Source organism: Rhinatrema bivittatum, chromosome 2 (genome assembly GCF_901001135.1).
Source record: "Rhinatrema bivittatum chromosome 2, aRhiBiv1.1, whole genome shotgun sequence".
Lineage (NCBI taxonomy): Eukaryota > Metazoa > Chordata > Amphibia > Gymnophiona > Rhinatrematidae > Rhinatrema > Rhinatrema bivittatum.
Window position 1 is genome coordinate 388,320,911 of NC_042616.1, and position 24,709 is coordinate 388,345,619.

The 24,709-nt window shown below is 43.3% G+C and overlaps 1 protein-coding gene across 1 annotated transcript in view; it reads left to right on the plus strand.

Moving 5' to 3' along the window:
* The window catches only part of ADCY2 (adenylate cyclase 2), a 1,371,519-nt gene that overhangs the window by 1,150,342 nt on the left and 196,468 nt on the right, over positions 1–24,709 (plus strand). The window contains exon 16 of the mRNA XM_029590013.1: positions 5,171–5,308. Within this exon, the coding sequence (XP_029445873.1) occupies positions 5,171–5,308 (138 nt within the window). The remainder of the gene's footprint in view (positions 1–5,170; positions 5,309–24,709) is intronic.

Consider the following 24,709-nt stretch of genomic DNA (forward strand, 5'->3'; position numbering starts at 1 on the left):
AATTACTGTGCAAAGCATGAATTTTTTATTTCAGTTTCAAAGAATTCAGGAAAAAATCAACCTTGAAGTTTTTTCCAAAAATATTATCTAAAAAGATGTAAATCTAACTATCTGTGAGCTTGCATTTCTAAGCAGCTTCCACATTACAGTAAAGACTTTTCTACTTTTACTAAGACAAACTTTTAAAACCAATGCTTTTTTTATTCGCTTGTGTCTGGGCAGCAAAATTACTCAAGGTGTAATTAATTTGCATTATTCCTTAAGTTGTCAGTAGACGCTCCAAACTGTAAGTGGAATGGCTACAGTGATTAACTGATATGAAACAAGATAACATATGACGTAAATTCATTAGTTTAAGGGTGCAGAACGTACACCTTTTAAAGTAGATGATTGATTTTGATTATAGCAGCATAAGGATTCAAATGATGGATATAATTCAATATAACTTGCACTTATCAACACATTGCCAATTAATTATCCCAGCTATAATTAATTAATCCAATGATCTCATCCTAAATCTGCTGCAGTTGGGCCATCCTCCTGGTAGATTAGGGATCCTGTCTCAGCATGGAGGGAATCCAGCTATATCTCCAGCAGGCAAATGACAGGTTAACTCCACAGTCTCATATAACTCTGTAAGCTGCACATTTAGGAATGGCGTGAAGGTAGCCTCGCTTGCAGGGCTTTGGGCTAGTGTGAGATCATCAAGCATTCCACAGTTACAGGGCAGAGCTGGGCCAAGCTTTGAAACTTTTCTCAAAGCTTAGCTAGCTTTATGAAAAAGAGTCTTATATGACAAATTCACATATATACATTTGAAGTGAATAGTAGCAATGATTAGGGCAAAAGTTTTGCAATTAGCAGAGAAACTGAGTCCAGGATCTTTTCTCTGCTTAGTATTTCATACATATTCAGACACATAGGGTCCAAGCATTAATCTTGATTGGATGTTACAACCACTTATACTGTATACATGCAATTGGTGGTCGCCATAGGTGATTTCATCTTAGCTAGTACATATATGCATTCTCACAGTTGGTAATGAGATGCATATTAGCTAACATCTGTGGACAATGCTGGCTTCATAGCTAGATACAAAGTTTCCATCAAGGCCATGGCGTAGCAGTTCTGTCTCCAGGGTGTACTAGAAATTAGGGATGTGAATCGTTTTTCTGACGATTGAAAATATCGGAAGATATTTTCAAACTCGTCAGAATTCGGGGGGCCCCTGAACCCGATAGGAAAACCCCACAACATTTTTTGTGGGGTTCTCTTATCGTTTTTTTTTTGGGGGGGGGCAGGAAGAAAGGATACACAAACAACTCCCAAACCCACCATGACCCTTTAAATTTAATTAGTTCGAATCCCCCACTCTCCCAACCCCCCCAAAAAAAAATTTTTAAGGTATTTGGTGGTCCAGCGGGGGTCCCGGGAGCTATTTCCCGTTCTCGGACCATCGGCTGCCATTAATCAAAGTGGTGCTGATGGTCCTTTGCCCTTACCATGTGACGGGGGCTATCTGTGCCATTGGCCAGCCCCTGTCACATGGTAGGAGCAATGGACGGTAGGGGTGTGCATTCGTTTTGAACTTAAATGTAAAACGCAACTTATTTTTTTTTTTAACTTAAAAAAGTAATGAGGCGAAAACGATCGGATTTCCAACTTATTCAACATAGCTATGTTGAATACGTTGGAAATCGCGATTGTTGATCCTAAATAAACATTTAAAACCCCTCACCCTCCTTAATCCCCCCCCCAAGACTTACCAAAACTCCCTGGTGGTCCAGCGGGGAGTCAGGAGGCCATTTCTGAACTCCTTTGCGAGGAGCACGTGACGTCGGCGTCACGTCGGAGTGACGCGGCATCACGTGATTCCCCGCGCGTTCGCTCTGGGACCCTCGTTCGACCCAAAAGGAACTTTTGGCCAGCTTGGGGGGGGGTCAGGAGGCCCCCCCAAGCTGGCCAAAAGTTCCTTTTGGGTCGAACGAGGGTCCCGGAGCGAACGCGCGGGGAATCACGTGATGCCGCGTCACTCCGACGTGACGCCGACGTCACGTGCTCCTCGCAAAGGAGTTCAGAAATGGCCTCCTGACTCCCCGCTGGACCACCAGGGAGTTTTGATAAGTCTTGGGGGGGGGGATTAAGGAGGGTGAGGGGTTTACATTTTTATTTGCACATATGGACATAGACTCAACTTATGGAATTCTCCATATGTCCATATTGACCGCAAATGACCCCCCCCTTTCGACTTATGAACTTATGAACATAAACTTTTGGTCTGCACATCCCTAATGGACGGCTGGCGCCATCTTAAAAAATGGCGCAGGCCATCCATTGCTCCTACCATGTAACAGGGGCCGGCCAATGGCACAGATAGCCCCCGTCACATGGTAAGGGCAAAGGGCCATCGGCGCCACTTTGATTAGTGGCAGTCGACGGTCCGAGAGCAGGAGATCGCTCCCGGGACCCCCGCTGGACCACCAGGTACTTTAAGAAAGTTTTGGGGGGGTCGGGAGGGTGGGGGATGCTAAGGAATTAGATTTAAAGGGTCGGTGTGGGATTTTGTTTATCGGCTCGGGCACAGCCGCTAAAAAAAAAACCAAAACGATCAGACCGCGGGAAAAAAAATTTCCCGATAGTCCCCGGAACCGATTCTGGTTCCGATTCACATCTCTACTAGAAATTATGACATGAAGATGGATATCTGATAGGAAGAACATTGGCAGTTTTTTCTCTGTCTGTAGTTTTCACACTCTCATATTAAACTGCAGAGGTCATCACATGGCTTAAAACTCCATTTTGTGTTTCTCAGGCCTGCACGTTCAGTCTTTGGTCAGGTCATTCACATCTTCAAGGGTGAATGGCTTATGCCGTACAGCAAGACAACTGTTATGTATTTTTACATTTAAAATCTGTCATGTTCCTGTAATCTGTTTGCCACCCACTATTGGCATTGCCATTCTCTTTCCATTGCAGAGTAATGGGCTTTCTATTAGTAGCAGGTTCAGAGAAAGGCAACCAAAACGATAAAGGGAGTAGAATGGTTTCCCTATGACAAAAGGCTAAAGACATTAAGGCTCTTCATCTTGGAGATGAGACAGCTACGGGAAATATGATAGAGTTCTGTAAAATCATAAATGGAGTGGAATGGATAAATGTGAATCCATTATTGTTTAAACTATCAAAAAATAAAAAAAACTAGGGAACATATGAATTTACTAAGTAACATATTTAAAACAAATTGGAGTAAATACTTTTTCACTCAGTGCACAGTTAAGCACCGAATTCATTGTCGGATGATGTTGTAAAGGCAATTAACATAGCTGGGTTTAAAAAAGATTTGGACAAGTGCCTGGAAGAAAAATCCATAAACAGTTATTAGCCAAGTAGGCTCGAGGAAAGCCACTGCTTATTCCTTGACATAGGCAACATGGAATCTACTATTTGGGATCCTGCTTGTGACCTGGATTGGCCACTGTTGGAAACACGATACTGAGCTTGATGGACCCTTGATTCTGACCCAGCATGCCAGTTCTTATGTTCTTATGTAATTTAAAAAATTGCTCAGTGCCAAACCTCCCTCCCTTTTTCATCAAAAAATAATTTCCAGTCAAGGATCTTCCTTCCCACCTGCTGTTCCTGTGAAAAGAAAGCATTGTCTAGCATTTTGTTTTGCACAGGAGGGAGGGGGTGGATCCCTGCAGCACGTTTTTCTCAGGAGGAAGGAAATAGGGTGGCTAGAACAGAATTGATTTTGTACACTTTTTATTCTTATTGTTGTGGAGGCTTAGGGGGAGGAAATTAGCTTTAGGAACTTAGGAGAGAGAATAAAGCCAGATGGCTCTACCTCAGGCACTATTTTTTAATCGCAGTTGGGAACAAGAGAGTGGGTCAGGTGGCTATCCAGATATAGGCCTGCTATTGTAGTGCCTAGATTTATCCAATCACATTTAGCAGTTTAGTACTGAATACCACGCTAATTGTCTAAATTTGAAAAGCCCATCTCAAAAACTCTCTTCTAAATCTGTGTGTGCAGTCATTTTGTTCTAGCAGATTTAGCTGGTTAGCTGGCTGACTAAACAAACAAATTGGTTGACATGGCTGCATTTAGAATAAGTTACTTAGCTTCTTTCTCATTTTAGCAATACCATCATTTATTTATTTATTTATAAAAATAATAACCCGCTGATCCACAAATCTCAGTAAGGAGCAAGTAAACATATATAATGGTATCTCAATCATGCAGTTGATATAAAAGAGCTGCAATTAAAATATGAGTTTAATTTCCTTCAAAATATAAACGTTTATTCTCAGCAACCATACTAACAATTATTGCAAGAGCATCTGCAGGAAAGATAGATGTGTTGATAAAATCTGTTCAGATACACAAACAAAAAGAGAAAAAATTAGTATATGGACTGAGCAAAGCTATGGTACTGTTTTTATCTGCTGACAAATATAAAACACATATAAAACATGAGTGCAATTAGTATTGTATATATTTATTTGAACAACCATTCAATAAATTGAGGAAGCATTATATACTGTGATTTATGTTTTAGAATTTTAAACACAGCTTTGTATTGTAGAAACCGTTCCATTTACAAATATATTATAACTGTATTCACTGTAATATATTTACATCCTTGATTGATGAAGCAAGACGGTAGGCTATCTAACAAAGCCGTTTGGGCAACAATGCAGATTAGACGCCAAAATAGTCCAAGTGTAAGCTTTATTTGGATGGAGACATGAATTCATACAAATGCCCGACTCAGGCCGAGTTTCGCCCCAGTTGGGGCTGCCTCAGGGGCTGTGTATAGTTGGTCTCTTTGTATGTATCTGAAAACTGTCTTGGAATTAATGCACCAAATACTTAATAATCTCCCTTCCGGTACAGCAAGGACATTTAAAAATTCCAAGACAGTTTTCAGATACATACAAAGAGACCAACTATACACAGCCCCTGAGGCAGCCCCAACTGGGGCGAAACTCGGCCTGAGTCGGGCATTTGTATGAATTCATGTCTCCATCCAAATAAAACTTACACTTGGACTATTTTGGCGTCTAATATATTTACATCCTACATATTCATTTGTGCACACATAGATATATATATATTGATAGAGAGATAAGCCTAACCTAAAAATCAGTTACTTTCTTTATCTAGCAATGCAGCAAGAAAGCATCGTCATCACTGTTATGGATTTTGAAGTCGTCTGGAATAATTTCAAACCGTCCCTGGCCAAGAATCACACTCACAATAACAACAACAGCAATAATATTAACGATGGCTGTATTCAACATGGTAAGTTCAATAACAGAGCAAAAATACTCTTGCTATCTCTTATCTTCATCTTGAATGATCATACAGTGCCAATTTTCAAAGAGTTTAGGCTCCTAGCTTTTCAAGCTTAGGCCCTGATTTACTACGGCTTTTCTCCCATTCTGTATCTATGGGGAAAATGTTTAGTGCTTGCTGTGCGTTTGTTTAAGCAAAAAAAAAAAAAAATACAAAAAAGGGATTTAGCTATACAGCTTTGGGCAGCTGACTCATAGTGCATTGCAGGGGGCAATCAAGTCCTCAATCTGCTTTGAACTTCAAGGAGACAGCTATAAGTACAGATTCTTGGGGAGAGCTAAGGAATAAATTTAATTTATCCTTATTTTAGAGGGCTTCTTTGTTATATTTTTCTGTTTTTTGTGTCGTCCTAGTCTTATCTCTATTTTTCTAGATAATGATATTGCTGCATTAAATTGCTGTGTGTTTGTTTAAGCAAAAAAAAAAAAAATCCAAAAAAGGGATTTGGCTATACAGCTTTGGGCAGCTAACTCATAGTGCATTGCAGGCATCAATTAAGTCCTTAGTCCGCTTTGAACTTCAAGGAGACAGCTATAAGTACAGATTCTTGGGGAAAGCTAAGGAAAAGGCTTAAATTAACTAGCAAAATCTGGGGAAGTGTCTGTTCAAAATCAATAGCAGATACAGTGTCCATTGAACAGCCCTGGCTAAGTGTTAACTGTTTAACTCCCTCCCACCCACCCCTAGGTTTGTTTTTCTGATATAGTCTGCCTAAATACATAATTGGCAACAAGATAAATTGGAAATTTGGTAATTCTTTAGGTGTTATCCATCAAATAAATTTACCAAAATGAGGACTATTCACTGTAACTATTGTGGAGTCTTTATTCTGAGGGAAATCATCTGGAAACTTAGGGCTTTCCCCATTTGTTCAGAACTCCATTCCTTGAAAAAGAAGTTGACTGAAGTTAAAGCTGAATTAGCTGCAATAAAGAAAGTTTCATCCACTTTACAGTATTCAGGAATTCCCCATTACCACAGAAAAATCAAGTCAAGGAAAAAGGAGTTTACAGTGGGCTCAGGTAGGATAAGACTTGTGACCCACAGACACCCATTATTGACAGCTGTGCAGCCTACAGGTCTAAGCCCCCCCCCCCCCCCTCACACAGGGTGTTAAGGAACCCAGAAAACAACAGGATTACAGTGGGCTCTGGTAGAATTAGACCTGTGATGGGGAGACACATGCTGTTTCAAGTGACACAAGTACAAAATGCCTTCTCTGTTTTAGGTAATGAAGAAGCTCTTGTGAAAGAAATTGAAGTGTGATCTGAAAGGAAAAAGAAACCCAATGCATACAGAAATTCCATAATACAATCAGTAACCAAAGGAAAAAGCTCATTGTGCTGGGTGACTCTGTCATCAGAAGCACTAATTTGGGAACTCTTTTCGAGGGAAATACTACAGTTAAGCCTTCCAGGATAATCAGCCGGCAGAAATGCTATTCAGATAGTCAAAGCAATCAAAGAAGAAAGCAAAGATTCTAAAGTTAAGACTCTAAAGTTGATATCATCTATCTGGGAACCAACGACCTTGCTAGAAACAGCATCCAAGTGGTAGAGAGAGATTTCCAGTCTCTAGCAAAGCAGATTAGTCACATGTTCATGGAAAGGGGAAGGAGAGGTTAAGCCATATTAATAACTTCAATGTATGGCTCAAATCCTGGTGTAAAGAACAACGTTTTGGATATTTTGGGAGCTGGGGCCATGTATGGAACAATAAAAAGCTCTTTGTCAAAGATGGCTTACATCTGTCCGTTGCAGGAAAAAGGATCCTAAGAGATAAATTCAAATCCTATGTCATAAGGCATTTAAACACAAGGAAATTAGAATGTCACCCCCCCCCCCCCCAAATACAAATGCAATGGAAAAGGGTGAAGTGGATAACAAAACTCAACTAAATGAGTCACAAAAGGAATCCAAGAAAAGCAGTAAACTGAATGAGAAACGTTGGAAAGCTATGAGCACAAATGCTCATAGTTTGGGCAATAAAATCCCAGATATGCAAGCCCTAATGGTGGAGGCGGACTTGGATGTTGTTGCTGTCACAGAGACATGATTCACGGAATCTCATGGTTGGGGTACTGTTAGGTTTCTGTTATGTTCCGCTATCTGATGGGAGGAGCAATCAGATAGGAGTAGCAAGCTGTTAGGAAAGCTCTGTGATAGAGCTGTGAGTTAGCAATATGATGTAATGGCTCCTAAAGGAGGAGGAGTCACCAATCTTGTAGTGTCTCAGATATCGTCTTGCTAAGGAGTAGCAAACTGTAATTAATCTGATATAGTTGTAGGTGGGTCCCTGGGCCGGTGGCAGATGACCACGCCCCGGGAGGAAATCCTGAGAGGGACCAGCAGCTAGGCTTGAGTATGGAGACAGACACACATTAGTTCTTTTATTAAACAGGTTTTTTAAACCACCAAAGGTGGCAGTAGTGAGCTGATATGCCCGGCAGAGCTGTAGTCCCTCAGGTACTGGAACAGCGATCCAGAATGGCTGAGCTGTTGAGAAACTGTAGAAAGTGAGTAGGCAGAGTTCATGAACAGAACTAGATGACAAAACTCACATAAGGTCTCAAGGAAGCTCAGGAGCTGGAAAGGTTTAGGCCCTCGAGGAGCGAGTACCTGGTACCAGGGAAAGCTCTGAGAGAGCGATGGTAACTCACAATTGTTTGTAGCAGTGATAGCTTCCAAGCAGTAGAGAATCTTCAGAGTGTCCAGGAATATGGGCCCTTGAGGAGCGAGTACCGGTTCCTATCTGTAATCTGAAAGAAAGAAAAAGAGCGAGGCCCCGAGGAGCGGGTACCTCTGGAAAGTCCGAGGAGGCAGAGTAGCTTGGGAGGTGTAGCCGAAGCAATCACCCTTGCTAACTCAGTTAGATAGTGAAAAAGAGACCTTTAAATATTGGAAGCGGATGACGTCATCTCAGGGGTACACCCCTAAGGTTCACGCCCTTGCTGGTATTTCAATCAGAGGGCACGCACACGCCCTAGGTCTTCAGGCAACATGGCAGATCTGCAATGTCGAGCCGGTCCGGGGACGCCAGAGGGAGACTGCATGGAGACGCCACTGCAGCCAGCCGTCCATCAGACCCGGAGGGAGTCGCCACAGAGGTAAAGAGGGCAGAGTGAGGACGTCGAGCAGCGATGGTTGCAACCAGTACAGCCATACCGGGTTATAACTTGTTAAGGAAGGACAGAGAGGACAGAAAAGGAGGAGGAGTGGCTCTTTGTGACAGCAACAATATCCAAGCATCTGTGCTGCAAGGAAGATGGGTCAAAGAAGAGCAACTATGGGACAACCTAATAAAAGTTGATGGGGAAAGATTAAATGATTTCTTTGCTTCAGTGTTTACTGAAGAGGATGTTAGGGAGGTACCCATACTGGAGAAGGTTTTCATGGATAATGATTCAGAGGGACTGAATCAAATCACGGTGAACCTAGAAGATGTGGAAGACCTGATTGAGAAACTGAAGACTAGTAAATCACCTGGACCGGATTGTATACACCCCAGAGTTCTGAAGGAACTAAAAAATGAAATTTCAGACCTATTAGTAAAAATTTGTAACCTATCATTAAAATCATCCATTGTACCTGAAGACTGGAGGATAGCAAATGGAACCCCAATATTTAAAAAGGGCTCCAGGGGCAATCCAGGAAACTACAGACCGGTTAGCCTGACTTCAGTTCCAGGAAAAATAGTGGAAAGTGTTCTGAACATCAAAATCACAGAACATATAGAAAGACATGGTTCAATGGAACAAAGTCAGCAAGGCTTTACCCAAGGCAAGTCTTGCCTCACAAATCTGCTTCACTTTTTTGAAGGAGTTAATAAACATATGGATAAAGGTGAACCGGTAGATGTAGTGTACTTGGATTTTCAGAAGGCGTTTGACAAAGTTCCTCATGAGAGGCTTCTAGGAAAAGTAAAAAGTCATGGGGTGGCGATGTCCTTTCGTGGATTGCAAACTGGCTAAAAGACAGGAAACAGAGAGTAGGATTAAATGGACAATTTTCTCAGTGGAAGGGAGTGGGCAGTGGAGTGCCTCAGAGATCTGTATTGGGACCCTTACTTTTCAATATTTTTATAAATGATCTGGAAAGAAATACGATGAGTGAGATAATCAAAATTGTTCAGAGTAGTTAAATCACAAGCAGATTGTGATAAATTGCAGGAAGACCTTGTGAGACTGGAAAATTGGGCATCAAAATGGCAGATGAAATTTAATGTGGATAAGTGCAAGGTGATGCATATAGGGAAAAATAACCCATGCTATAGTTACACAATGTTAGGTTCCATATTAGGTGCTATCACCCAAGAAAGAAATCTAGGCGTCATAGTGGATAACACATTGAAATCGTCAGCTCAGTGTGCTGCAGCAGTCAAAAAACAAACAGAATGTTGGGAATTATTAGAAAGGGAATGGTGAATAAAACGGAAAATGTCATAATGCCTCTGTATCGCTCCATGGTGAGACCACACCTTGAATACTATGTACAATTCTGGTCACCGCATCTCAAAAAAGATATAATTGCGATGGAGAAGGTTCAGAGTAGGGCTACCAAAATGATAAGGGGAATGGAACAGCTCCCCAATGAGGAAAGACTAAAGAGGTTAGGACTTTTCAGCTTGGAGAAGAGACGGCTGAGGGGGGATATGATAGAGGTGTTTAAAATCATGAGAGGTCTAGAACGGGTAGATGTGAATCGGTTATTTACTCTTTCAGATAATAGAAGGACTAGAGGGCCCTCCATGAAGGTAGCATGTGGCACATTTAAAACTAATCAGAGAAAGTTCTTTTTTACTCAAAGCACAATTAAACTCTGGAATTTGTTGCCAGAGGATATGGTTAGTGCAGTTAGTATAGCTGTGTTTAAAAAAGGATTGGATAAGTTCTTGGAGGAGAAGTCCATTACCTGCTATTAATTAAGTTGACTTAGAAAATAGCCACTGCTATTACTAGCAACGGTAACATGGAATAGACTTAGTTTTTGGGTACTTGCCAGGTTCTTATGGCCTGGATTGGCCACTGTTGGAAACAGGATGCTGGGCTTAATGGATCCTTGGTCTGACCCAGTATGGCATGTTCTTATGGGCATCCATTTTTACTGGAGTGGTTTACAGGCCTCCAAATTAAATGGAAGAACTTGACAGAGATCTGGTTGAAGATATCCAAAAGATGGGAAAGAAGGGAGAAGTGGTGATTGTTGGAGATTTTAATCTGCCGGATGTAGACTGAAGACTCCCTTCTGTAGTAGTAAAGAGATAATGGATGCTCTGCAAGGGGCTCTGTTCAAACAAATGGTAATGGAACCCACGAGGGAGGGAACTATACTCAATTTATTGCTCACGAATGGAGATAATGTCTCTAATGTCCAGGTGGGTGCCCACCTCAGCACCAGTGATCATCAAAAGGCATGATTTCAAATCACAAATAGGATAAGGAGAAGTAGCACGAAGACCCGAGTTTTGCAGTTCAAAAACACGGACTTTAATGAAATGGAGAAGTACCTGGAGGAAGAACTAAAGGGCTGGGAGAACAAGAGAGATGTGGAATAACAGTGGACCAAACTTAAAGCAGCAGAGAGGAGGCTGGAAACTACAGGCCGAGTAGCCTCTCCTTGGTGGTGGGAAAAGTAATGGAGTTGCTGCTGAAAGAAAGAATAGTGAACCATCTACAGTCAGAAGAATTGCTGGACCAAAGGCAGCATGGATTCACCAGGGAAAGTCCTGTCAGACAAATCTGATTGACATTTTTGATTGGGTGACTAGGGAATTGGATTGAGGAAGAGCGCTCGATGTCATCTACTTGGATTTCAGCAAAGCTTTTGATACAGTCCCGCACAGGAGGCTTATGAATAAAATGAGAAGCTTAGGAGTGAGTGCCGAGGTAGTGGCCTGGATTGCAAACTGGTTGACGGACAGAAGACGGTGTGTGATGGTAAATGGAACTTTCTCTGAAGAGAGATTGGTGTTAAGCGAAGTGCTGCAAGGATCGGTATTGGGACTGGTTCTGTTCAATATCTTTGTGGGTGACATTGTGGATGGGATAGAAGGTAAGGTTTGCCTTTTTGTGATTGATACTAAGATCTGCAACAGAGTGGACATGCTGGAAGGAGTGGAGAGAATGAGACGGGATTTAAGGAAGCTGGAAGAGTGGTTGAAGATATGGCAGTTGAGATTCAATGCCAAGAAATGCAGAGTCATGCATATGGGGTGTGGAAATCCGAAAGAACTGTATTTGATGGGGGGTGAAGGGCTGATGTGCACGGAGCAGGAGAGAGGCCTTGGAGTGATAGTGTCTAACGATCTGAAGTCGGCAAAACAATATGACAAGGCGATAGCTAAAGCCAGAAAAATGCTGGGATGCATAGAGAGAGGAATATCTAGTAAGAGAAAGGAAGTGATGATCCCCTTGTACGGGGCCTTGGTGAGGCCTCACCTGGAGTACTGTGTTCAGTTCTGGAAACCGTATCTCCAAAGGGACAGAGACAGGATGAAGACGGTCCGGAGAAGGGCGACCAAAAAGGTGGATGGTTTTCATAAAATGACTAGAGATTGAAGAACCTAAATATGTATACCCTGGAGGAGAGGAGGAGCAGGGGTGATATGATACAGACTTTCAGATATCTGAAAGGTTTTAATGATCCGTGGTCAACAAACCTTTTCCATTGGAAACAAATCATTAGAACTAGGAGTCACAATTTGAAACTCCAGGGAGAAAGACTCAGAACCAATGTCAGGAAGTATTTCTTCATGGAGAGGGTGGTGGATGCCTGGAATGCCCTTCCGGAGGAAATGGTAAAGACTAAAACTGTGAAGGATTTCAAAGAGGCATGAGATAAACACCGTGGATCCATAAAGGATAGAGGTTGGGAATGAAGAGAAGAGACATGGGGGTGGCTTGCCGGAATGGAGGCTACTGCCTGGCGATTACTACCCTTACTGAATAAGCCTACACATAGTTAATGCAACTCCAACATTGCTCTCTGCTTCAACAGCAAGGGAAAATGGAAAAGAGGATTTGCATTCAAACAACAACCAACAAGGACTGAACTACACAGTCTGGGTAAACAAGTGTGGGGGTAGCTTGCTTATTGCGGCGGTTAGGGGTATGCATTTGTTTGCAACGTATTGGCAATCCACAACGTATAGGGCCATATTTGTTGTATTTGTGGAGAAATGAAACGTATCGCAGGGCCCACGAATACAGCGAATCTTCACCAAACTATTCGCCCATCTAAAGGAGCGAATTTAAACAAAACCGCCCCCTCCTGACCCCCCCCCCCCCCAAGACTTATCAAAACTCCCTGGTGGTCCAGCGGGGGCCCGGGAGCCATCTACTGCACTCACGCCGTCAGCTGCCGGTATTCAAAATGGTGCCGATAGCCCCTCTGACATAGTAAGGGCAAAGGCTATCAGCGCCATTTTGATTACTGGCAGCCGACGGCCCGAGTGCAAGAGATCGCTCCCAGACCCCCGCTGGACCACCATGGAATTTTGGCAAGACTTGTGTGGGTCAAGAGGGTCCCCCAAGACTTCCCAAAAGTCCCAGGTGGTCCAGCGGGGTCCGGGAGCAATCTCCTGTACTCGGGCTGTCGGCTACCAGTAATCAAAATGGTGCAGATATCCTTTGCCCTTACTATGTCACAGGGGCCGACCAGTGGCACCGGTAGCTCCTATGACATAGTAAGGGCAAAGGCTATCGGTGCCATTTTGAAAACAGGCAGCCGATGGTCCGAGTGCAGGAGAGGGCTCCCAGACCCCCACTAGACCACCTGGGACTTTTGGCAAAAAGATGGCGCCGGCCGTCCATTGCTCCTACCATGTGACAGGGGCCGACTAATGGCATCTATAGCCCCTGTGACATAGTAAGATCAAAGGCTATCGAAGCCATTTTGAATACCAGCAGCCGACTGTGTGAGTGCAGTAGATGGCTCCCGGACTCCCGCTGGACCACCAGGGAGTTTTGGAAAGTCTTGGGGGGGTCAGGAGGGTGGGGGGTTGTAGTTAATTAAATTTTAGCCGGGAAACGAATAAGAATGGAATGCATGAACGGATCGGGGCCCCCCCCTTGCCGAATGCAAAGTATCTGCCCCCCACGAATACGAATACCGAATGTAACGTATGCATTCCCTCTGCACATCCCTAGCAGCGGTTACTACCCTAAACCAATTAAGCCTGATACTTCTCTTTGAATGCCTATACAGCATTGCTCTCTGCTTCAACGGCAGGAAGAAATGTGGAAAAGAGGATTTACATTCAGACAACATCCAACTAGGCATTGATCTGTGCACTCTGGGTAAACAAGCATTGGGGGTAACTTGCTTATTGTGGCGGTTACTACCCTAAACCATTAAGCCTTATGCTCACCTTTGATACAACTCCAACATTACTCTCTGCATCAGTGCAGGGGGGTGGCAGGAAATTTGAATCAAACAATTACCAACAAGGGCCCTGAACTTGGTGGTCGGTGAAACAGCTAAGTATGGAAAATAACTGTGGGAGCTTGCTGGGCAGACTGGATTGTCCAATTGGTCTTTTTATGCTGTTATTTGTATGTTTCTATGTAAATCAGGCCTTTAATTTCCTAAATTTATAGACATTTTCAGCTGAAAACTTAGGGTCCTAAGTTTGGCTAAAAATAGATGCCAAACTTAGGAACTATACTTACGTGTCTAAATTTAGGAGCTTAGCTTTCTGCTCCATTGTGGCTTGTACATCTACCATGGTCAGTGACAGCAATGTTTTGCAGTACTAATAATTGAAGGTCTTTGTGGACCAAACAACAATAGAGTAATTTATATCTGGATAGATTTATTATTAATAAAACTCCAGAGATTCTATCAAATTGAGAAATATCAAAACCAAGAGTATCTTATTTCTCCATCATCAAGCAGACATGAATTTGCCATAATGCATGGCTTGATATCATTCAATATACCTGAGATGGATCCAGCTCTCAGAACTTTGTAAAGACTTGTCTGAGCATGTGTAGCAGTTCCCCTGCACACACTGCATTGTGAGTCCCTCAGTCTATATTCATCTGAGCTACCAAATAGATGTGTCCCAGTCTTTCTCTTAACATTTTGTTTTTGGCCGCCTTAGTGGGCTTTTACTGCCTCATTGTTGCTTCTATTTTCTACCGTTACCTCAGCAACCCTCAAACAGAACTTTTATATTCTAAAACAAAAAAAATATAATTATTTGCTGAGAATAGATGAGCCCAAGGGAAAGAAGCCTGTAATCAGTGACTTCAGAGTCTCCATCTGTGGGCCCTGGATATCCGTCATAGATTCGCACTCTGTCTGCTATTGCTTCCTGGGATTGGACCATGAATCTTCCAACTGCTACAGTTGTGGTCACAACTGGGGTCCGGGAGCCATCTACTGCACTCACGCCGTCGCCTGCTGGTATTCAAAATGGCGCCAATAGCCTTTGATCTTACTATGTCACAGGGGCTACCGGTGCCATTGGTCGGCCCCGTCACATGTAGGAGCAATGGACAGCCGGTGCCGTCAGAAGCAGCATGGATTCACCAGGGGAAGATCCTGTCAGACAAATCTGACTTTTTTGACTGGGTAACCAAGGAATTGGATCAAGGAAGAGCACTTGATGTCATCTACTTGGATTTCAGCAAAGTTTTTGATACAGTCTCGCACAGGAGACTGGTGAATAAAATGAGAAGCTTAGGAGTGAGTGCCGAGTTGGTGGCCTGGATTGCAAGCTGGTTGACGGACAGAAGACAATGTGTGATGGTAAATGGAACTCTCTCTGAAGAGAGAGCGGTTTTAAGCGGTGTACCACAAGGATCGGTGTTGGGACCGGTCCTGTTCAATATCTTTGTGAGCGACATTGCGGACGGGATAGAAGGTAAGGTTTGTCTTTTTGCGGATGACACTAAGATCTGCAACAGAGTGGACACACCGGAAGGAGTAGCGAGAATGAGATGGGATTTAAGGAAGCTGGAAGAGTGGTCGAAGATATGGCAGCTGAGATTCAATGCCAAGAAGTACAGAGTCATGCATATGGGGAGTGGAAATTCGAAAGAACTGCATTCGATGGGGGGGAGAAAGGCTGATGTGCACGGAACAGGAGAGATACCTTGGGGTGATAGTGTCTAATGATCTGAAGTCTGCGAAACAATGTGACAAGGCAATAGCTAAAGCCAGAAGAATGCTGGGCTGCATAGAGAGAGGAATATCGAGTAAGAAAAGGGAAGTGATTATCCCCTTGTACAGGTCCTTGGTGAGGCTTCACCTGGAGTACTGTGTTCACTTCTGGAGGCCGTATCTCCAAAGAGACAGAGACAAGATGGAGGCGGTCCAGAGAAGGGCGACCAAAAAGGTGGAGGGTCCTCATTGAATGACTTATGAGGAGAGATTGAATAATCTAAATATGTACACCCTGGAGGAAAGGAGGAGCAGAGGTGATATGATGCAGACTTTCAGATACTTGAAAGGTTTTAATAATCCAAAGACAATGACAAACCTTTTCCGTCAGAAAAAAATCAACAGAACCAGGGGTCACAATTTGAAGCTCCAGGGAGGAAGACTCAACCAATGTCAGGAAGTATTTCTTCACGGAGAGGGTGGTGGATGCCTGGAATGCCCTTCCGGAGGAGGTGGTGAAGACCAGAACTGTTAAGGACTTCAAAGGGGCGTTGGATAAACACTGTGGATCCATAAAGTCTAGAGGACATGAATAAAGAGTGGGTGGCTCGTGGGAATGACGGCTACTACCTGGAGATAGTACCCTTATTCAATAAATATACACACGATTAATGCGACTTCAACATTGCTCTAAGCTTCAATGGTAAGAGGAGAGGAAATGTGGAAAAATGGATTTGCATTCAGAAAAAAGCGGGGAGTAGCTTGCTTGTTATGGCGGTTACTACCCCAAACCAAATAAGCCTGATACTTCACTTTCAATGCATATCCAGCATAGCTCTCTGCTTCAACGGCAGGGGAGAAATTCGGATACTTCACGCATATCCAGCATAGCTCTCTGCTTCAACAGCAGGGGGAATGAAGAAAAGTGGATCTATATACAGACAACAACCAACAAGGACTGAATTACATAGTCTGGGTAAACAAATAAGCATGAGTGTAGCTTGCTTATTGTGGCGCTTACTACCCCTAACTAATTAAGCTAGATATTTCACTTAGATGCAGTTCCAACACTGCTTTCTACATTAATGGTGGGGGTGGAAGGGAAATAGAACCAAAAGGTTACTAAGAGCCAAGAGAAACAGATAAGTATGAGAAAATAAAAGTGCAAAACTTGCTGGGCAGACTGGATGGGCCGTTTGGTCTTCTTCTGCCATCATTTCTAGGTTTCTATGTCCCTTAAGGTGTAGAGTACCACACTTGGAAGATGAAGTCCCTAAGAAAAGCTCTGAGTAAAAGCCCAAAGTCTTGGTGTGAAAATGAGCAGCGGAGCTGCTGTTTGTTCAGGAGCAAGGCGATGTCAGACATTCTGAACAGGAAATTGAGAGAGGAATCTTCTTCCATTCAGTCCCACAAACACAAGAAAGCTCCCCCAGCTGCCCTGGGGGAGCTGGGGGAGCTCCGGCTCCTGAATCAATTTCAGGTCAGGGGTTAAGTGTGGCACAGAAGCTTGTGGCATCAGGAGAGGCACTGAGAAAGCACCTAAACAACATGAGGGATCCCCTTCAGGGCAACTCCCTTCTGGGCCATCCCCCTTGGAGCCATAGAAAAGCAAGCCCCTCCATGACATTGAGATGGAAGATAACCTCATCGCTCAGATACCATAATCCTTCATGGTGCAGAAGATCCTCATGCTTCTAGGCCATTTAATTTACACAGACCTGGAGCTGACCAGGGCATCATCTGTGTCATCAACATGGAGCTTGCAATGTAGGGCAGAGTCAACATAGTCTGCACAGCATACTAAGGTGCAGTCAATTGTGCCAGAGCAGAGGACTTTAAGCACAGAAGCCTAAGAGTCCTGCTACTGGAACTATGGCATGGAAGGAGATGTTTCTTAGAAAAGTTGCACCTGTGTGTAGGATTGCAAGCTGTCTCAATGTTATAAGAAACAGGCTGATACTGTCCTAGTTTTACCCTACTATATGCATAAACTTTTCTTGGGAAAAGCAAGGCTACAAATCCATGCATGCAGTAAGGTAAAACCAGGACAGAATTAGCCTGTTCCTTATGATATAGAGTGATATTTTCATTCAGTGTGAAGCAGTAGTTCATCTTTGAGATGATTAATCTTACTGTGGGTCATAGATTAATCATATAAGGGTACAGCTCCTATTGACATCATTAAAATGACCCCATAGTTTTGGACCTATCATTGAAATCAGTTTTAATGATCTCTTAAGTTAAGAAATGTAGATACCTCGATGCCAAAAGTATTTAATTATATGAAAGAAGGTCAACTGCTTTAATTGTGTGTCACATCACATCATCATATAAATTATCACTTTTGGACTATGTAGAATGGAAAGAGTACTAACATCTGAAACTGCTCGACCTATGTGATAAAATAGTCTATTACTTATTGTTCAGTTTTGTGACCTCTCAGTGTTTCATTTTACTTTCTTTCCTCTCCCAACCCTGTGTTAATTACTTTGGGAAGTATTTCATTATCATTAACAGAACACTGAAATGCACAAACTACAGTATGGAAATGCCCCAAGAGTGTTCATTAACACAGATGTTGTAAAGCAATCAAGACTGTCTGAACAATTCATTGCAATCTACCTACTCCAGAACCATACACAAATCATTCTCAAAATTAGCATCTTGTACTGCAACAGACATTAGTCAAAAGTGATTTAACTCTGATGTTTTAACTAAGAATATTGTATGAAAAGAAGCAGGAGTTTATTGATGAGGCACATTGTTGAAAATAAAAGTGTGGTTGTATTCTGAATTGTATGTTTTTTTAGATTTATATTCTGCCTTTTATGACTGGTTAGCAACATCAAATTGGATTACATTCAGGTATTGTAGTTATTTCCCTGTCCCCAGAGGGCTTAAAATCTAAGAATCTAACTTTCATCCCACTCCATGATTCAGCATTTGTGCAAGTGGATGTACAAAGAATAATGCTATTATTTCATGAACTGTGCAATTGGAGCTGCACAGTTTAAAAAATACCACATAGTTCTGATTCAAAAGTATGCTGCGGTATTTCAGTACATGTACATATTCATAATGCAAGAAGACACATGTTCTCTACTGATGTTATAAACGTGCTTATATTTTGAGTAAGTAACAAAATATGACTATGTATTTGTTTGTCTTTTTTATACCGACATTCAATTTGGCATATCACATCGGTTTACAGAAAAACTCATAGTATAATATGACAACGGTGTCATTATTATAATTACATTGTAACAGGGAAACTTGGTTAACACATCGGAACATAAGTTTGATGTACATAGAAATTGTATAATTTAATTACCAAATGGAGCTACACTTGACTTATTACATTGTATCAGGGAATCTTAGTTAACAAATTGGAGCTTAAGTTTGATTTACATAGAGACTGTTTATCTTAATTAACAAATGGGATTACTCTTGACTTACATTGGGCGATTGTGGGGGGTGGGGAGGTGGGAGGAGCATAGGGTGATCATGTGGTGTCACTGGTGCGTAGATTGGAAGGCTTTCTGGAAAAGACAGGTTTTTAGGGTTTTCTTAAATGACTGGGTTGAGGGTTCAAGTCTGAGTTGTTTGGGTAGTTCACTCTATATTGAGGGGCCAGTTATTGAGATGGCGCATTCCCTGGTTGTGGTGTGATGGGCCAGTTTGATGGACGGGTTTGCTAGAAGGCCGGTGTTCTTGGATCGGAGGTCTCTTTGGGATTCGTGAAGGTGGAGGGTGTCCTTTAGCCATTCGCTCTTCTCATTGTTGATGGTCTTATGCAAAAGGGTTAGGGCTTTGTATTATATTCTGTAGGCTATGGGGAATCAGTGGTCGTCTTTGAGGATGGGTGTGATGAGGGTGAAGCATTTGTTGTTTGTGAGAGATCTGCCTGCTGCATTTTGCAGTAGTTGAAGAGGTTTGAGGGTGGATTCAGGGAGTCCGAGGAGGAGCGAGTTGCAATATTCCAGTTTGAAGAGTATGAGTGATTGCAGTACCGTCCAGTAGTCATGGTTGAAGAGGAGGGTTTCAGTTTTTTGAGGATCTGTAGTTTGAAATAGCCCTCTTTTATTGTTGCATTGATGTGTTTTTTTTAGGTTAAGTTCAGAGTCTAGCATGATTCCTTGGTCTTTTACTATGGAATTGAATTGACTGTTTGGTTGCGTGTATAGTATTTCGGTTTTTGCGTGGTTGAGTGTGAGCGATATCTGAGTAAGGAGTTTTTTTATTTGGGATGAGTAGGACTCCCATTGAAGTATGGTGCTTTGGATGTTTTCTTTCATGGGGAGGAGAATTTAAACATCATCTGTATAGACGTAGAAGGAGAGGTCCAGGCTGGAAAGGAGTTTGCAGAGGGGGAGCATGTATATATTGAAAAGGGTGGAGGAGAGTGATGATCCTTGTGGTACGCCATGTGGGAGGGGAAATTGTTTTGATTCACTGGTGTTTATTTTTACTTTGTATGTTCTGTTTGATAGGTAAGAAGTGAACCATTTTATGATGGTGTCACCTAGTCCAATCTCCCTTAGCTGGTCTAATAGGATGCCGTGGTTGATGGTATCGAATGTGGCCGAAATGTCCAGGAGTATCAGTAGGTAGGAGTGACCGGCGTTTAGACCTCTGAGTGCTGTGTCTGCTAGGGATAGTAGGAGTGTCTCAGTGCTGCGTGATTTCCTGAAGCCATGTTGAATGAGGTATAGTATTTTGTGGGTTTCCAGGTATTCGGAGTTGGTAGTTTGCGAGTTTTTCAAGGATCTTCACTATGAAGGACAGATTTGAGATGGGTCTGTAATTTGCTGGGTTGGAGGGATCCATTTGAGGTTTTTTGAGAATGGGTTTGATTACAGCACATTTCAGGGCTTCGAGGAAGATGCCTTGTTCGAGGGATGTGTTAATTATGTCTGCAGTTGGTTTGGCTATGGTTTCTGGGATTAGTTTTAGAGTTTTAACTAGGATGGGGTCGAGGGAGTGGGAGACTGGGTTTATTTTTTTGTATATTTTTTTTTACTTCAGTTGATGCTATGAGTTAAAATTGGTCCATATGGGGGTTGTTGTGGGCAAATGGTTAAGCATTTCCTTGTTTGTTTGGGGAGTTGATGCTATTAAATTTGTGATTTTATCAGTGAAGAACTGGGCGAGTTTTTCACATGTCTTTGGGGGGCTTTCTGTAGTGGGTGGGTATTGGATAGGTTGCGTCAGTTTGGATACAATATTGAATAGGGCTCTGGGGTTAAATTGGTGGTTGTGGATTTTCTTTGCATAGTATTCTCGTTTGGCTTTGTCGGTGTCTGTTCGGTATAAGTAGAGTAGTGTTCTGTATTTGTCTAGATGGAGTAGGGTTGGGTGTTTTCTCCATTTTCTTTCTGCTTGTCTGAGTAGTCTCTTGGTGTTTTTCAGTTCTGGTTTGTACCATGGTGTTTTGTGGGGGTTGTTGGTATTGATTTTTTTTGTGATGATTGGGCATTTAGATTTGGCGATTTTGGAGTTGATGGTAACCCATGAGTTGATGGCAGTGTTTGCATCATTGAGGTCTAGGGATTTTAGGGCATTGTGGAGGGTTTCTGTTAGGTCTTCGCTGAAGCATTGTTTAGGGAATTGGGTGTATTTTTTGGTGTTTTGGGTTTCTCTGTGGTAGGATTTCAGTTGGAGTGTGGCTTGAATAAGTTTGTGATTAGACCAGGCCAGTTTGTGATCAGACATATTTACATAACCCTGTATTATACACAGATATTTTATAAAGTATGCATTTATACTGTCTTAAAAATACTTATTCTCTAATTCCTGCTCATCCAGTCCATCTTTAGTTCACTTAGCTCCTCAAGTAATGTTCCTTCTCATTTTTAAAAGGCTTTCTGGTCTTCTGAGGTCCAATTTAGTAAAAGTCTTGGCTCCTTGGAGTCTGTCAAAATGTTCGGGGATTAATGGCAAGGAGTAACAATCCTTCTGGGTAATCTCGTTTAAGGCGCAGTAATCTGTACACGGCCAGAGGGAGCTGTCCTTTTTTCCCACAAAAAAGAATCCGGCTCCAGCGGGAGACTTAGAAGGCCGAATGAAGCCTTATCATTAAAATCATCCATTGTACCTGAAGACTGGAGGATAGCAAATGGAACCCCAATATTTAAAAAGGGCTCCAGGGGCGATCCGGGAAACTACAGACCGGTTAGCCTGACTTCAGTGCCAGGAAAAATAGTGGAAAGTGTTCTAAACATCAAAATCACAGAACATATAGAAAGACATGGTTTAATGGAACAAAGTCAGCATGGCTTTACCCAGGGCAAGTCTTGCCTCACAAATCTGCTTCACCTTTTTGAAGGAGTTAATAAACATGTGGATAAAGGTGAACCGGTAGATATAGTATACTTGGATTTTCAGAAGGCGTTTGACAAAGTTCCTCATGAGAGGCTTCTAGGAAAAGTAAAAAGTCATGGGATAGGTGGCGATGTCCTTTCGTGGATTGCAAACTGGCTAAAAGACAGGAAACAGAGAGTAGGATTGAATGGGCAATTTTCTCAGTGGAAGGGAGTGGACAGTGGAGTGCCTCAGGGATCTGTATTGGGACCCTTACTGTTCAATATATTTATAAATGATCTGGAAAGAAATACGACGAGTGAGATAATCAAATTTGCAGATGACACAAAATTGTTCAGAGTAGTTAAATCACAAGCAGATTATGATAAATTGCAGGAAGACCTTGTGAGACTGGAAAATTGGGCATCCAAATGGCAGATGAAATTTAATGTGGATAAGTGCAAGGTGATGCATATAGGGAAAAATAACCCATGCTATAATTACACGATGTTGGGTTCCATTTTAGGTGCTACAACCCAAGAAAGAGATCTAGGTATCATAGTGGATAACACATTGAAATCGTCGGTTCAGTGTGCTGCGGCAGTCAAAAAAGCAAACAGAATGTTGGAAATTATTAGAAAAGGAATGATGAATAAAACGGAAAATGTCATAATGCCTCTGTATCGCTCCATGGTGAGACCGCACCTTGAATACTGTGTACAATTCTGGTCGCCGCATCTCAAAAAAGATATAATTGCGATGGAGAAGGTACAGAGAAGGGCTACCAAAATGATAAGGGGAATGGAACAACTCCCCTATGAGGAAAGACTAAAGAGGTTAGGACTTTTCAGCTTGGAGAAGAGACGACTGAGGGGGGATATGATAGAGGTGTTTAAAATCATGAGAGGTCTAGAACGGGTAGATGTGAATCGGTTATTTACTCTTTTGGATAGTAGAAAGACTAGGGGACACTCCATGAAGTTAGCATGGGGCACATTTAAAACTAATCGGAGAAAGTTCTTTTTTACTCAACGCACAATTAAACTCTGGAATTTGTTGCCAGAGAATGTGGTTAGTGCAGTTAGTATAGCTGTGTTTAAAAAAGGATTGGATAAGTTCTTGGAGGAGAAGTCCATTACCTGCTATTAAGTTCACTTAGGGGCGGATTTTCAGAGCCCTGCTCGCGTAAATCCGCCCAAAACCGGGCGGATTTACGCGAGCAGGGCCCTGCGCGCCGGGAAGCCTATTTTACATAGGCCTACCGGCGCGCGCAGAGCCCCGGGACTCGCGTAAGTCCCGGGGTTTTCGGAGGGGGCGTGTCGGGGCGGGCCCGAATTGCGCGACGTTTTTGGGGCGTGTCGGGAGCGTTCCGGGGGCGTGGCTACGGGCTGGGGCGGCCCGGGGGCGTGGCCGCGCCCTCCAGACCCGCCCCCAGGTCGCGTCCCGGCGCGCAGGAGGCCCGCTGACGCGCGGGGATTTACGCCTCCCCCGACAAAGGTAAGGAGGGGGTTTAGACAGGGCCGGGCGGGTGGGTTAGGTAGGGGAAGGGAGGGGAAGGTGAGGGGAGGGCAAAGGAAAGTTCCCTCCGAGGCCGCTCCGATTTCGGAGCGGCCTTGGAGGGAACGGGGGTAGGCTGCGCGGCTCAGCGCGCGCCGGCTATACGAAATCGATAGCCTTGTGCGCGCCGATCCAGGATTTTAGCGGATACGCGCGGCTCCGCGCGTATCTACTAAAATCCAGCGTACTTTTGTTTGCGCCTGGAGCGCAAACAAAAGTAGGCTATTCGCGCTCGTTTTAAAATCCGCCCCTTAGAGAATAGCCACTGCCATTAGCAATGGTTACATGGAATAGACTTAGTTTTTGGGTACTTGCCAGGTTCTTATGGCCTGGATTGGCCACTGTTGGAAACAGGATGCTGGGCTTGATGGACCCTTGGTCTGACCCAGTATGGCATTTTCTTATGTTCTTATGTTCGCCAAATTCTCTTGTATATATTCAGACATGGCCTTTGTCTCAGTGAGAGAAAGTGGGTAGACCATCCTTCGAGAAGGCTCTGTCTTGGGTAGTAAATTTATAGCACAATCAAATGAGCGGTGAGATGGTAAAGTATCCACAGATTTCTTGGAGAACACGTCTTTAAAGGAGGAGTACTGCAGCGGAAGACTCAGAATGGATGTAGTTGTTGCTAGACAAGGCATCAGGGACACGACCTCCAGGCACTTCCCATGGCAGGAGTTACACCAGTGGGCCAATTGTAAAGTGCTCCAATCGAATTGTGGTGTGTGCAGTTGAAACCATGGCAGTCCAAGAACCACAGGATGTATAGCCTTACCTAGTATCAGGAAGGAAATGGTCTCTGTGTGCAGTGACCCGGTGCGAAGCTGAATGGGAACCGTGGAGAATGTAACTTTGCCTGGTAATAATTCACCATGAATAGAAGAAAGTAGCAGTGGTGTGGGTGTCCGGATGGTGGGGATCCGAAGTTGATCCACAGGTAGTCGGAGTATAAAGTTCCCACCGGCCTCGGAGTCCACCAGAGCTAGGGTGTGAAATTCCAGAGCGCCCGAGTTAATTGAGACAGGTAATGTCAGTGGAGGAGAAGGTGCAGTCAGGCCTAAGAGGAGTCCTCCGGCAGATCCTAAGCCTGGGAGTTTCCAGGATGTGGACAGGATAGTACCGCATGTCCCAGTTGGCCACAATACAAGCAAAGACCGGATCTTTGCCACCGATGCATCTCCTTTGCGGATAGATGACTATGACCCATTTGCATCGGTTCTTCTTCCTCGGTGCTCGGTGTAGGAGCAGACTGGGCAGATGGTGTTGGGCGACTGCGTGGAACACCTGAGACAGTCTCTTGGATCATCTAGCTTTGTGCGATGGCTCACGCAAACTGCGATCAATGCGACCAGCGAGGTCAATGATAGAGTCCAATGCCTCAGGG